General features: G+C 39.9%; 1 protein-coding gene across 1 annotated transcript; it reads right to left on the bottom strand.

Annotated features, from left to right (window-relative positions):
- Nucleotides 1-2,536: 2,536 nt before the first annotated feature.
- Nucleotides 2,537-7,948, bottom strand: LOC143846891 (FAD-dependent monooxygenase sdgC-like). The gene is made up of 4 exons (XM_077355489.1): nt 7,673-7,948; nt 6,505-6,809; nt 4,917-5,127; nt 2,537-3,191 (listed from the first exon to the last, which is right to left on the bottom strand). Exons 1-4 carry the CDS (start codon nt 7,913-7,915, stop codon nt 3,135-3,137), a joined length of 816 nt encoding a protein of 271 aa, XP_077211604.1. The 5' UTR covers nt 7,916-7,948; the 3' UTR covers nt 2,537-3,134.
- Between the last annotated feature and the right edge of the window lie 6,206 nt (nt 7,949-14,154).

The following is a 14,154-nucleotide window of genomic DNA, read 5'->3' as shown; positions in this document are numbered from 1 at the left end:
TGTTTGAGTTTTGAACCCTGCATTTGACATGACCTACTTTCAATCTCCTACGGCCCAAAATTCAAGCCAATCGTGCTATCCTAATAACCAAAAAATGTGTATTTTTTATGTGTACAGTTAATTGCCCAGATGCCGACCCCAACTAGTTTGGGACAAAGGCTTTGTTGAGTCGAGTTGACAGTTAATTGCGCAGATGTAGTATCGGACCATGTTCTTTGGACTTAGTACTTCCATATTTTCAGCTCCCTTATCTTTTCCACCACCTACTTTTGTGTATCTACTTCTCCTCGTTTAGGCGTCGCGCAAAAATGTTGATTTTTGTAGTCCTTGTCTTAGAGATGGAGGTCTGTTTGCCATAGGAACCGGTTTGTAAGGGGATAACAATCCAAAAAAACTGGTAATTAGAATTAATATTGAAACTGTCTAGTAAAAGTAAAATGCATTGCAGGTGGACAATACTTCCGGTAAAAGGCAAATGGGGAGGCATCTAGCACCTCATTTTGCATTCTTTACAACCCAAAAGTGCACTTGTAATCCTTTATATTTAATTTTGCATTCTTTACAACCCAAAAGTGCACTTGTAATCCTTTATATTTAATGAAATCCGTAACTCTTGCACTTGTAAGCCTTTATATTTAATGAAATCAGTATCTCTCAGAAAAAAAATAAAGAAAACTTTATACATAATAACTTCAAAGTTGAAGCTGCAATATGGCATAATGAGTTAAGCCAAGAGAATATCGTTAGGTATTGATCCTCTGGCTCAATGGATAAGGCTTTGCTCTTCAACCGTGAGGTCGGAGGTTCGATCCCAGCTTACCTACCAAAAAAACAGAGAGAATATCATTAAAAAACTGAGTTAAGCCAAGATAAAAAATCCAGAATTCCGACAGAGTACCTTGGGAAATAGAAAGTGCCTTTGTAAATCTGAAGAAACCTGGGAGCTGAAGGCAAAGCTCCACCAATTCAATCTGGCATACTTGCAGAAGACATCAGCAAGGGCATTGATATGATCGGGTGAGAGTGTCATGAGCATTTCATCTGGTGAGTCCTGTGGCATACAACCTATGTCTTTGTACATGTTTTTAATGGTAATCTGTGGCTTGAAGTTTTGTTGGTCATCGAGTGGTGCTTTTTCTTGCGTAGACCATTTTTGAAGTAAACTATAGATCATTTATAGTAAACTATAAGAGATTTAGTTTTGTTAACTTACCAAATTCTCCAAAAGCTTAAGCCGTTAGAGAAAGGCATTATTTATCTTTTATCCTTTAACACTCCCCCGCACGTGTGGCCCACCCGGCAAACACGTGGCACATGCGGTCCCACTTTGGGCCGACCATCGCATGTGGATTTTTGCTATCCGGGAGGTTTGAACTCGAGACCTTTGGCTCTGATACTATGTTAACTTACCAGCTTCTCCAAAAGCTTAAGCTGTTGGAGAAAGGCGTTATTTATCTTTTATACTTTAACAAGTTTCTGTTAGTGATTTTGGATTTTCAAAATCATGTATTTTGCACGTTTTAGTGTTTTGGAAAATGTTTTATCAAAAGCGTTTGGGAAAAATAAAATGTTTTCTTGGAAAGATTTGCTTTTACAAAAGGATGTAGAAGTGAAGTTGAAAAGATAGTCCCGTACCGAATGAGAGAAAAGAAAGAGAAGGGCTTATAAAGCACTACATTTTTCTATTACTTGTTTGATTGCACATTGGGTTGAACCCATGGTTGGACCCGCGGGACGGTGCAACGCACTGTTCGCAGACGGACACGCGCGCGCGCGGCGTGGGCAATGGGCTATAGGGCGCATAGTGGCGCTTTTTTAGGCGCACTTTGCACTTCGCACGTACGCAACGTCGCGGTCAAAGAGTGTGATCAAATGGGTTGTGTCCCTTCCCCCAACGGTCAAGTGCCAAGGGGGTGCGATCCACACCATAGATGGTTGATCTAACGATGACTGGGTTGGAGAGAGGTTTTACTCAAACCAACAGTCACCTCTATGATCGATCAGGACCGTTCAATATCAATGGGTGCGATCTAACGGTCAGATTTCAAACATTCTGGAAAGGTGCCCTGTAGAGGTGTTTTTCACGCTGAAAAGACACCAGGTGGTCTACAAAATGTGCAGAATTCGGTCATTTCAGATAGAAAAACGAATTGGCAATTGTGACAGACTTTACACTCTCTTTTACACTCCTACAAAATCCCCAAGTATTTCTACATACTGTTTTTCTTTTGTTTACTGTTCTAGATACTGTTTTTTTGCAGAAACATTATCTAGAAATTTCTCTAAGGCTTGAAATTTCGGAAGGGCATTTCAGGTTTGATTCCGCTAGTGCTACACGTCATCAAACATTAGTAGGGCTTCCCTACTAGGCTTCATTGTATCTTGGAGGCAATTCGCGGATCCCCTTTGCACACTATTAGTGGGGGCGAATCTTGTCTTAAGAAAAGTGATATCACGCCTTGAAGCAACAAGTTTCTGTTTTCTATCAACAACAGTATCCTCAATTTTTTCCAAGAGTTTCAACTGTAATCCTCTCTTCTAGTAAAGTTCTTTATTTTCACTACAACTGAAATTTTATGATAACAAACATGATTTACATTAACATTGGTGGGCGAAAACATAGAAGACGACGGGGACAATGACTACATATCATGATATGGGAACACAGACGAGAAGATTACAGGTCAATTCGAATCAACTAGTGAAGGGACTTGCCCAAAGAAAGGCATGTTTCTTTGTTGAAGCAACTGGCAATCCTCTGGAGAGGCTGTCTTCAGATTGAGAACATTATGCCCATCAAGAGGTAAGCCTTGTTTGAGACGACCCATCCGTCGCGAGTGCAAGACTTGCTTTGAAATGACCGGGAGTCGCAATGACTGGAACTCTTTCAGAGCCGAGCTCAAATCGTCTAAACCCCACTTTTCAAGGCATTGGCCTAAAATTCCGGCATCTAAGATTGACATGTTAGTGCTTCTCAGGCCATGTGGAGATGTTGGGTGAGCTGCATCTCCTACTAATACAACATTATCCCAAAACAGCTGTGGTAGAGGATCAGAGTCATAAATTACGTTGATGAATGGTTCCTTTGTTTCTTTCATGACCTTGGCCAGTTCAGGCACCCACACTTTCTCTGCCTATTCATGCATCTTCTCAATCATGTCACTGCTTACTTTGATGGTAACTGAACTTCCCTGGACAATGATTTTTGAATAGTCTACTTAGTTTAGTAAGGTACTGCTTAAAATCCACAAAACAGAAACATGAGAATGGATGAAACTTGGAGCTGAAACTATTTCATAAATATCAATCATGATTTATTGCTAAACTTAATCATGTCTAATGAGGTACGGAAAACTATACTACTATGTTAAGCATTTAGATCAGATAAATTGGAGTCTTAATAACTTCATGTGAAGCACAAACCTGTTTAGAAATAACTTGTGTATCTCTTGTTGTTAATAAAAAAAGGGCAGCCACCATTGTCGTTAATATGAAGAAATAAAAAATAAAGTTTTCAAAAACCCAGACTGTCATTTGACCAAGCTTTCTGTAAATGGCAATGGTAGAAATCAGTAATTTCTTTATTAATCAAAAGTGTTGTAGACCAGATTTTCCCAGAAAGAAACCACAGAAATATTCTTAAGAGCTATACTTCATCTATCTCCGCTAAAGTCAATATCCCATGTCTCAACATTTGAGTCTCCAGTACTCCACAATGATCAAATGGGTTGATTTGTCAATGGTTATTGCATCAATATCTTGAATTACTGAGTCCATGTCATCTATCTGTGTTTTCCTCTCTTCTACCTTTTCTAGGCACCCACTGTGGATAGAATGTCCAAATTCAGTCTTATATATCAAGGAAAAACTCCTTAGAAAATGAATCTGTCTCTAAGGGCGAAACAATCTGCATCAGCACATAAAGAACAGAGTGATATGCCGATAGGCTTGTTACCAAAAGTATGAGAGTAAATTGCCAGAAATTAACCAGGCAACAATCTGACTTGCATTAGGGGTTCTCTCTTCAAAGATGCATGACACCATCCCCAACACATATTTGGGGAAGGCTAATATTTTCCCAGATAACCTAAGTGCTTCATTATGGACTGTTAGATTTGAATTGCTATGTTTTTGAATTTTTGGGTTAACCAATTTGATCAGCTCACCAAGCAAGAATAAACTGAGAAACCTTCCCCTCACCCAGTATCTGCATTCTCAAGGGGATGGGATCCTCCACTAAATGGCGCATATTCATATCCAACGGCTAGCTTGAACACAAATTGAACCAAATTGGGTCACAAACACAAAATAGCCCTAGCTGTCCTTGTTTTGCTAGCTCAAATTTGCACAAAAATTGCCCAAAATCCAATTGTAATACAATCCAAAACTAGCCTGCCCTAGGAGTCCTGCTTGGACTTTGGAGCTTTACAATCAGTCTACCTACTGCATGACAGACTTTCAAGCTGTGAACGTGATTTTAAGCAATACATCATGAGATAACAGTGTGTGATGTGCCTGCAATGGTACTGTATTGGGAAATAGGATTTAAAATCACATACAAGATTTGTGAGCCACAACGTAGGCTTGATTAGAGGCAAAAAAGATGAAATTCTTACCAAAAAAAGAAGAATACCAGAAAGACGATATGCAACATCATTTCCAAGAATAAAATGAACTAGTGCAGAAAGAACCAAGTAAGTAACCTGAACTCAGTTTAAATTTAATTTGAACTTAAACAGTAGGCCATCTCTCGATCATCAGTACTGATCTTTCCTATGGAAGTTCATGGTTTGGTTGAGAAGTAACTGAACTTAATTTAATCTTAGTTTAAAGTTAATCAATATGCCATCTCCCGATCATTGGAACTGATTGCTCATATGGTGTTCATGCTTTGACTGGGAAAAGGATGACAGTACCTTTAATACAGGTTCCGGCTGATTAAAATACCAAATCCAATTGATTTTTTTGCCTTGGAGTTCATAAAGTACGCAGTGGGTTCCAGGGGCAAGATCAAAGTATAAGCAATTCCCAAGTTCTGGATATGCTCTGCGTATGCCAATGATGGTGTCTGAATTCTCATTTTCTGAAAAATCAAGAACCCCCCTCCATGCAGAGTAACCTAAATACCTGCAGTGATTAAAGAAAAGTATGACACAGGAAGAACAAATGGTTGTCCTAGAATTATAGGTTAGAGCTAACAGAAGATTTCTCAAAATATGCCTCATTGTCCTCATCACTCAGATATTGATGCAATGACACTTACGTAGATTTTATTCTGTAAATTTGTAAAGGAATGCTAATTGAGTCTCTCTCTCTCTCTCTCTCTCTCTCTCTCTCTCTGTGTGCGCGTGTGGGGTGGCATGCACAGTTTAAAATGGCCAAGTCGCACACGCCGGCTGTATTTTAGCATTGGTGTTGTTTCAAACTTTGCAAGCCCATATGAAGTTGTGAAAACTGTCAATCTAGGGTTCGATTACAAACAAATGGAGAGTATTAGACAAACAAATCTGTGTGTGTGTTGGGGGTGGGGGGGTACGTGGGTTAGCAAAGGCCAATCAGGACCATGCATAGTTTAAAATGGCCAGGTCGCACAAACATGCCGGCTGTATTTTACAATTGGTGTTGTTTCAAACTTTCCATGCCCATATGAAGTTGTGAAAACTGTCAATCTAGGTTTTGATTACAAACAAATGGAGAGTATTAGACAGAAAACACAATCGAATATGAAGAGAACAAAAATAGAAATCCAAAACAATGTAACATTTTTCAAGTATAAATGATTAAGTAGCACCAACTCTAACAGCTTAATCTTTTGGAGTAATTGGTTGTTTTACATGGTAACAGAGCTCCTGCCTCACGGCAGGTCCTTGGTTCAATACCCAACAACTCCTTGATATTAAAAATCCACGGCCAACCCAAAAGAGGGGCCACATGTACGGCAAACCCAAAAGAAGGGGCCGCTTGTTAGGGGGAGTGTTGAGGTATAAATGATTAAATAGCACCAACAGTAATAGCTTAAGCTTTTGGAGTAATTGGTTGTTTCACAACATTTCCCATACTAACAACAATGTAACATTTCCCATAAGGCCCTGTTTCTTTCGATGTAAAATGGGCGTAAAACAAATTTTACGCCCATTTTTTATTGGAAAAACATATCATAATTTTGGTTTAGACCAATTTATGTCAAAAGAAATGAAGTCTAAAGGAAAACAACTGCTTTGTGATTTCAAACCTGAAAAACCAAATTCCCATACCATTTTTCTTTGAACTTATGAATACAAAAAGAACTAAAAACGAAATCCAAACCTTAAAAACCCGCAACATAAGTTAAGAATAGATCCTGCCCAAGTACTTGAGGGAGCTATTCTTGTTCCTTTTGGTGCATGTTCTTTATTTGCTGCTTGTATTAGACCATCTCGGTCTTTTTTTATATTTCAATAAAATCTTCTATCATTCAAAAAGAAGAAAAAAAGAAGTTAAGAAGAGGCCATTTAGTTCACAAACCTCAGTTTAAGCTCAGGCAGGAAAGTCCTACAGATCGTGGAGAGGGACCCATCTGCTGCGATGAGAAGATCTCCGACAATCTCCACAATTTCATCTGTTTGAAGAACCTTGGCTTTAACAGTAACAGAAGACTTGTCATGGGCAGTGTTGAAAGAGAGGAAATGGTGACCCCAAAGAACAACATCACGTGGAAGAGCTTTGTATAGAAGAGCATGGAGGTCGGCCCAATGTGCTGCTCTGAAATTGAAGCTCTCATCTCTTGTTAGAGTCCAGCTGATCTTCTTCTCACTATCTGTTGCTTGGTTCTACTCAGAAGAAAAAATAACAAATTTCAGGTAGAGAGGCCAAAAACAAAGGCTAGTGATATTGGCACTACCATGTTTTGATAATTGCACTAACTCTCCTTGGTTTCCTATTTTAAATGGCTTCTGAAGGCTTTTTGGGAATTGTAGTAACCTTTGACAGGTAGTTAAATAAAAGAAGACCGGATTACTTAGTGCAATTATCAAAACATGGTAGTGTCAATATCAGTGGCCAAAAGAAACGGTAAAACCTGTCATCTTTTCCGATTCATTGAAATTTACCGAAGAGCCCTCAGCTATCATGTTATACCCTTGAAAAAGTAAGAGATACAGTGCTAGGGTAAATTACAAAAATACCCCTCTGATGACATGGGTAGGGCCGGGTTTGGGAATCGTGGCTTTTCCGGAAAAAAACCCGACCCAACCCGAGATATTTCTCCGGTTGGGTTGGGTTGGGTTCTTGAAAACCCGACCCGCCCGACCCGAGTTGCTGCCCTAGTTCTGAACCAATATAGTCCTTCTATTTTCGTTTCCGGGTCATAAATTGAACGGTTAGGATTGTGCGATGCATCTTCATGATGAAGTGCATTGGATCGATTAATGAATAGCCCGAATTTATGTATGTATTGCTTCTTTTTTACGCTGAGCGTGAGGATATTCTTGTCATTTAGCCCTTCTTCTTACTTGGGACAGCCCCCTTTTTTAGAATAGAAGGGGCTGTCCCAAGTAAGAAAAGGGGAGTAAATTACAGATTTTTCAACGTCAATAAAATACTGCAGTTTGACTAGAAATTTTTTTTGTCTGTACAGTAAGAAAATATGAAAAAATCCCAAAATGAGTAAATTGATCTGAAAGAGAGAGAGAACCTGATCGAGGGCGAGGGGCATGGTGACGTGGTGGAGGAGATGGGGGTGAGAGAGCCATGATTGGAGGAATTGACGAGCCTGTGGGTCCAGTCCGAGACCCGCACCGGTGGGGCTACCCGTCTGGGGTGCGCACGATTTCTCGACCACCACAACATCCCACCCTGCTACCATCAGCGCGTGTGCGCACGATACCCCTGCTATGCTACCCCCCACCACCACGCCCTTTCTTATCCTTTTTTCCATCTCTCTCTCTCTCTCTCTCTCTCTCTCTCTCTCTCTCTCAATTTGTGATAACACCCAGAACGATCCTATTCGTCCGATAAATAGCCTGTCAATGGACCTTCATTTTTTTAATTATTGAAATATCGTTGTGCTGATATCATTTCCCAAGAATAATGGCCACCAATAAAAGTCAATACCAGTCACATCCAATAAGGTGAGTGTGTTTATTAAATGGGGCCCGCATTAAAGGATGATCGAAACCATTTAGTTTTTTTGCGTGGTTGGAAAAAGGAGGCCATAAGATGATCTAACCCTACGACTTGTGGGCCTCATTTCTGGTGTAGATAAACACACGACAAATTAAAGGCTTGGGATCATCTTATGGTCCTTGTTTTGGGGGCAAGTAGAGACGAAATGAATGGTTAAGACCATCCATTCTTATGGGCCCTACTATTTTATGGGTTTTGCTAACGAGTTAGGGCACTCGTTAAGGAGCATTAAAAGCTCTATTTTTTACTCGTTTTTAGATGGCACCCCCTCTTTTCCCACGTTTCATTAAATGCCCGCTACTTTTGTCAACATCAAGAAAAGATTGAAGCTTTAGAGGGGTGTCTATATCAAAAACAGCTTTCTATTATTAGCATAGTTAAATAGTAAGAATAGTTGCTTTGATATCGACACTCCTCAAAAACATCTCTTTTCTTACCCCTACCTATTAAAGAGAGGAGTGCCCATATCAAAATATAAGTGGGTCTCCCATATATAGCTGGATCATATTCTACGGGAGTTTTCTACCGGAGTGAAAGGTGAGTCTAGGGACGGAGCCAGGGGGGTCGAGGGGGGCACTTGACCCCCCCCCCCCCCTCGATTTTTGCCAAATTTTTTTCTGCATTTAGGGTTTTGATAGGTCCAATTTAGGAAGCCGGATTTTTGTTCCCTTTTTCCTGAATGAAAAGTTAGCGGCTTAGTGGGAGGGCTTTTGGTCCCAATAGACCTGGCAAACAGGTGGGTCGGGTAGGGTAGACCCGCGGGTCATGCGGGTGCAGGTCACAGAGGTTGCGGGTCAAAATGCCCCGCATTCCTACAGGTCAGCAACCAGGTGACCCATACCTAGTGCGGGTGGGTCGGGTCGTTACCCGCATGTTTTTTCAAAACAGAGTTTTTAAACCTTGCTCTCATGTATGCACAACACATTTTGGGTTAGAGGACTCACATGGCATCCGACAAGCCTAACCTTAAATATGTTTCCAGCTTCTCATATGTGGTTTAATTATTAAGAAAATCATGTAAGACAACAATATTCTTCTCCATATGATACATTGATACCTGTATATGAAGGACAAACAAGGTGAAGCCTCTGTTGGGTGATGACAATAGCCGCTGCTTCTGTTTATAATTTGAAAATATATAAAGAATAAGATCGTGATGCTTATTATTCTATATTATTGCGAAACTACTGGACTATCAAAAATAAAAAAAGACAAGTTAGTGATCACAAGCTATCCAAATCATTTGGCTGCAAGTTAGTAGATTTATCAAGTCACCCCCCACCATTTGACTAAGCTAGTAAACCTTTTGATTCCAAACTTGCATTCATTGTCGAGTACTAATATGCGTCATTTGTAAGACTTTTATGGACTTGCATAGCATATGTTTTGGCTTGTGTAAAAAACCTGCTTGTTGAGAATATTTGATTATTGTAAAGAGCAATCCACGATTAGTGATAATAAGGTTTTTAGCCAGGAACACTTTAGCCATGTGTTCATATTGGGAGTGTATGGTGATAGGTTAACAATATATGTGGGCCCATTATAAGCCCTGGGCTTATTTGAGGAACACGAGTCCATAATGGGTGGACTCTAAGGTTTCCCTTTAAGTTATTATAAATAAAGTATTGGTCCCTGTTCTCACACTTTTTCTTTTTTTTGAAATGGTAAAATTTCATTAAAAACAGCCACAACCAAGATGGTCATGAAAACAAAACAAAACAAAATCAAAAGGAGGGAGATACAAAAAACAAGGCTCCTCAAGGATGAAGAAAATCAAATATCTCAAGCGATTCTCTAGCCATTCGTTCTCGGGCTAGGTGATCAGCCACTCCATCAGCCAACCACTTTACATGATTAAAACGAAACAAGTGGCCAGATACCCGATCATAATCTCACAAAAGAGGCTTGCTAATCTCCACTATATTTGTTATTTCTTCTTATTGGAATACACAAGGTTGTTATTTCTTCCTATTGGAATACACACAAGGAAGTGGAGAGAGTAGAACACCACCTAGATCGTTCTCTGTTTTGAAGAGGATCAGATTCATCCCAGGATCGTGAACTCATCTTTGCCTAAATCAAAAGCCATGGATAGAGGTATTTATATTCGGATATTTATTGTGTTTAAGTTGTTGGGTAGTGTGCACATGATTTGAATTTGCAATTTCAATTTTACATTATTTGGTCAGGAGATGTCACTCCCCATCCATTAGACTTACACATCTTTTATCGGGATGGGAAATGATACTTCCACCTCTCACCCCATTTTGTCTGTGTTTCCTAAAAATGACTATTTTTTAAGGAGAAGAGAAACAAAATTAAGGTGGTGGAAATGCTTCAATTTTTATGCCCTGTTTGGATTCCCACCCACTGGAAAAGGGGGTGGGAATTCCATTGACGTACCGGTAATATGCTCCCACATTAACCTTCACATTTAGAACTTTAGAAAAAGGTTAATTTACAAAATAACTCTTGTTGTGGTTTGATTTTTCTAGAGGATATTTTGGTAATTCACAGTGACCTTAACTTTTTAGATTACCAAACTTTTAAAATTCATTCATTAGAGTGCAAAATTTCTACCATATTAACACCTTGCATTCCTTAAATACCCTCATCCATTTATTTCCTTTGTAGGTAAATACCATCATGTCCATTAGATTTACCTTCACACTCGAGCTTTTTACTCTATACCATATTCTTTACATTGAAGGGAAAGAAAAATAAATAAAAATTACATAGAAACTGATACGTATATGTTATGGTGTATAGGAGCCACAACCTATAGGTATCAGAAACTCTAGTGGAAGTGGGAACAATAAATTTGGGGACTGCACTCTCTTGTTTCGACAATGGCATTCCTCCTGGCAAAAAGATTGGAGAAATTAATAAATCAAGAAGTGTCATTAAACAATTTGGAGTGGGGATATCATTTTCCGAAATATAATATATGTGTTTCGGTAGGTAGAATATTAGGTCATGTGATGACATGATATAGAGGACAAGAGTCAATACAAGCCCTGAAAATAATCCAAGGTCCACCTACAAATGCCTTTCGGTAACCTGCATGTGGGTTCAAACCTCCTGGCAAAAAGATTGGAGAAATTATATTCGCACTCTTATTTTCATATAATATTACTCATCTTTTTATTTACCCTTTTAGGCGTAAAACAAAATTTATCATGATTTTTCCACTAAAATTTGTTTTACGCCCGTTTTACGTCCAAGAAAAACAGCCTATAGGCTGTTAAAATTTCTAAATACCCATCAACATTCAATCCAAAAAGGTTTTAATAAAATTAGATGTGCCATCACATAAAAAAGTGTTTAATAAAGGCCCACTAATATATTTTCTTGAACTAATCATTGGTGTCAAAAGTAGGGTTTATAAACCCAATAAGACGCATGCTGCTGGAGCAATTACATAACCATAACCATAACCATAACCACCATCATCATCATCATCATCATCACCATCGCCTTCTACTGATGCAGCAGGGGCGTAATCCCCATCTCCGTCGTCATCATCGTCACCATCTCCTCGACTGGATGCGGCAGGTGCATAATCATAACCATCATTACCATCATCATCCCCATCTCCATGCTTCTTACACCATGAACTGATCATAGAAATGGGAAACATTTTTCCTTGTTTTAAATGGAGGTGATACAAAGGAGAGTTAAAAAAGGATGAAAAGGAAATTGTCTCCCTTTCTTAATAAGCTAGGAGAATTGGAATTGTGAGGAGATCAAGGAAATGGAAATGGGCTTTCAATGGGAACGATGTTCGATGGTTGTGTGGAATTTGAAGGAAGAGAAGATGGTTAACTCGTTTATATAAAGGTAGAGAAGCTGGTGAGCACAGGGCAAGCACAAGAGGAGTGTGCAGAGATGCATATAGGGTGTGCGAAGCGCAATGCATCCTACATGTGGCGCTGTGCTGGCATGCCACATGTGGTCTTAACAAACAGTCAGCAAGCCACAAGTGATGGTGGGGAAATGTCTTTTGGGGTGCTTGGTTGGACGATGAAAAGGTGTGGGAATTTTTTTGCGTATTGAAAAGCAATGCATTTCTTTGAAACATTATATATCATATGGTTTGGGAAAAATGTGAGTGTTTAATATGTGGTGTGTGAGTGACTAGACGTGGAAGGGATAGATAAATTTAAAGGTGTGATTCTTATAAAGCTACCTTATTACATTTCAGAATTGAAGGACTAGTTACAGTGTTTTGAGGAAATGAGAATGATATTTCCACCCCTTTCCAGCGTTTCCATTCTCTTTTGTTTGTCTTTTACTAAAAATGAATTCATTTCCACATCTTTTATTGTCTTTTATTGAAAATTGGAAAAGACCAATAAAAGAAGATGGAGATGCTGGGAAAGAGGGGTGGAAATATCCTTTTCACTTAGAAAAATAGAAGGTGAGGAAAGCGTTGGGTGAGCCACACCTCGTTACCAAGTGATTAGAGAAGCGGTCGGATGGGTAATTTGCAACCAAAGAAGTCGATTAGGAATGCCCGAATTCGGAACTCCGGAGACACCCTCTGATGCTTAATCAGGCAGATGGGTAATTTGCAACCAAAGAAGTCAGTTAGGAATACCCGAATTCGGAACTTCGGAGACACCCTCCGATGCTTAAGTCAGAGGAGCCCAAGGAAAACTCACTCGGGAGTCCAAGAATAGGGGTCCGTGTGCGTACCTCTATATCGGGGGATTTGAATCCTTGGATCGGCGTGGGCTTTCCCTTTTATAGATGGAGGTTCCTTGACTCGTAGGATGATGGGACAATGGCGTGCTGTTGGGGCAATCGCTGGCATTGGTGCTGGTACTGGCACTACAGGACTGTAAAAGCGCTGCATGGCAATGGCATGATTGGTGATGAGATGTGGCATTGTCCCTGAGATTACGAGACAGATTTATTGGGCAAAGTGGCAGTGCATGGTCTCTGGGTGTACCATGCTGGCTGAGGTGTCGTGTTAGCTGAGGACTCAGATATCCGCCGAGGACCCTACTTGTCATGCCACGTACGTGGTGGCATTCGACCGGGGGCAGTCGTTGGCCCTAAGCCACGCATCAACATGCGATTAATGGAGCCTGATTTTGAGCCCAGCAGAGGGAAATAAATTCATTGGTGAGGAGATGACTAACAAATAACAATTTTAATATTTGGTTCTTCCCTGAACTATAATCTTTGTTGTTGCCTTCTGCCTTGGGAAGGGGGACAGTTTCCGACATTTCTGCCCCGGTGTCATTTTTACCCCCATTGATTCTTTGCATTTTTTGAACTAAACATTGGAATTGGTCAGAATCAGAATAGGATGCCAATTCCAGAGTCTGTTTCGGCTATCCAAACTAGGGCTGCAACTCTGGTCGGGTTGGGTCTGGTTTTTTTCCGGAAAACCCACGATTCCCAAACCCGGCCCTACCCATAATAAATCTCGGGTCGGATTTGGTCGGGTTTTTTCACATTGACGCAATTTTTTGAGGAAAACTCTTCTTTGGCAAGGCAACTCAACTCATAAAAGCAAAAAATCACACTCACGTTACACTTGAATCAAACAATGATGTAATTACACCCACATTACACTTGAATCAAACAATGTTGTAATCAAACAATGCTGTAATTACAATCAAACAATGCTGAATCAAACACTTGAATCAACTCAACTCATAGAAGCGGAAATTACACTCACATACTGTAACAGTGCGTGCGTGGGTTTTCACTTTTAACTTTTAACTAACAATAGAAAAAAAAAATACATACTATAACTTATGTAACTCGGGTTGGGTTGGATGCTCAACACGGCTCGACCCGAAACCCGAGAAACTTGAACCCAACCCAGGCTATTTTCGGGTCGGGTCGGGTAAAAACCGGCTCGAGTTGCAGCCCTAATCCAAACACACACCTTTAAAAATTATGAATATTTACACTAATAAGTAGAGGTCCTTATCACTCCTTTTTATGGATTGACAATTTCTATAGGAAAGGTGT

The sequence above is a fragment of the Tasmannia lanceolata genome, unplaced genomic scaffold, assembly GCF_043159265.1.
Source record: "Tasmannia lanceolata isolate RefF3 unplaced genomic scaffold, GAP_Taslan_0.1 ptg000003l, whole genome shotgun sequence".
NCBI classification, from domain to species: Eukaryota; Viridiplantae; Streptophyta; class Magnoliopsida; order Canellales; family Winteraceae; genus Tasmannia; species Tasmannia lanceolata.
Note: the sequence above shows the minus strand (reverse complement) of the source record. Positions and strands in the feature narration are given on the sequence as shown.

Bases quoted from the DNA above. Each gene is read 5' to 3' on its own strand.
- LOC143846891 (XM_077355489.1), bottom strand. From the start codon at position 7,915: ATGGAAAAAAGGATAAGAAAGGGCGTGGTGGTGGGGGGTAGCATAGCA. The intron at 6,810-7,672 runs GTTCTCTCTCTC...TCTTCTGAGTAG, and splicing joins TGCCCCTCGCCCTCGATCAG to AACCAAGCAACAGATAGTGA. The intron at 3,192-4,916 runs GTACTGTCATCC...ATCATTGTCCAG, and splicing joins AGCCGGAACCTGTATTAAAG to GGAAGTTCAGTTACCATCAA.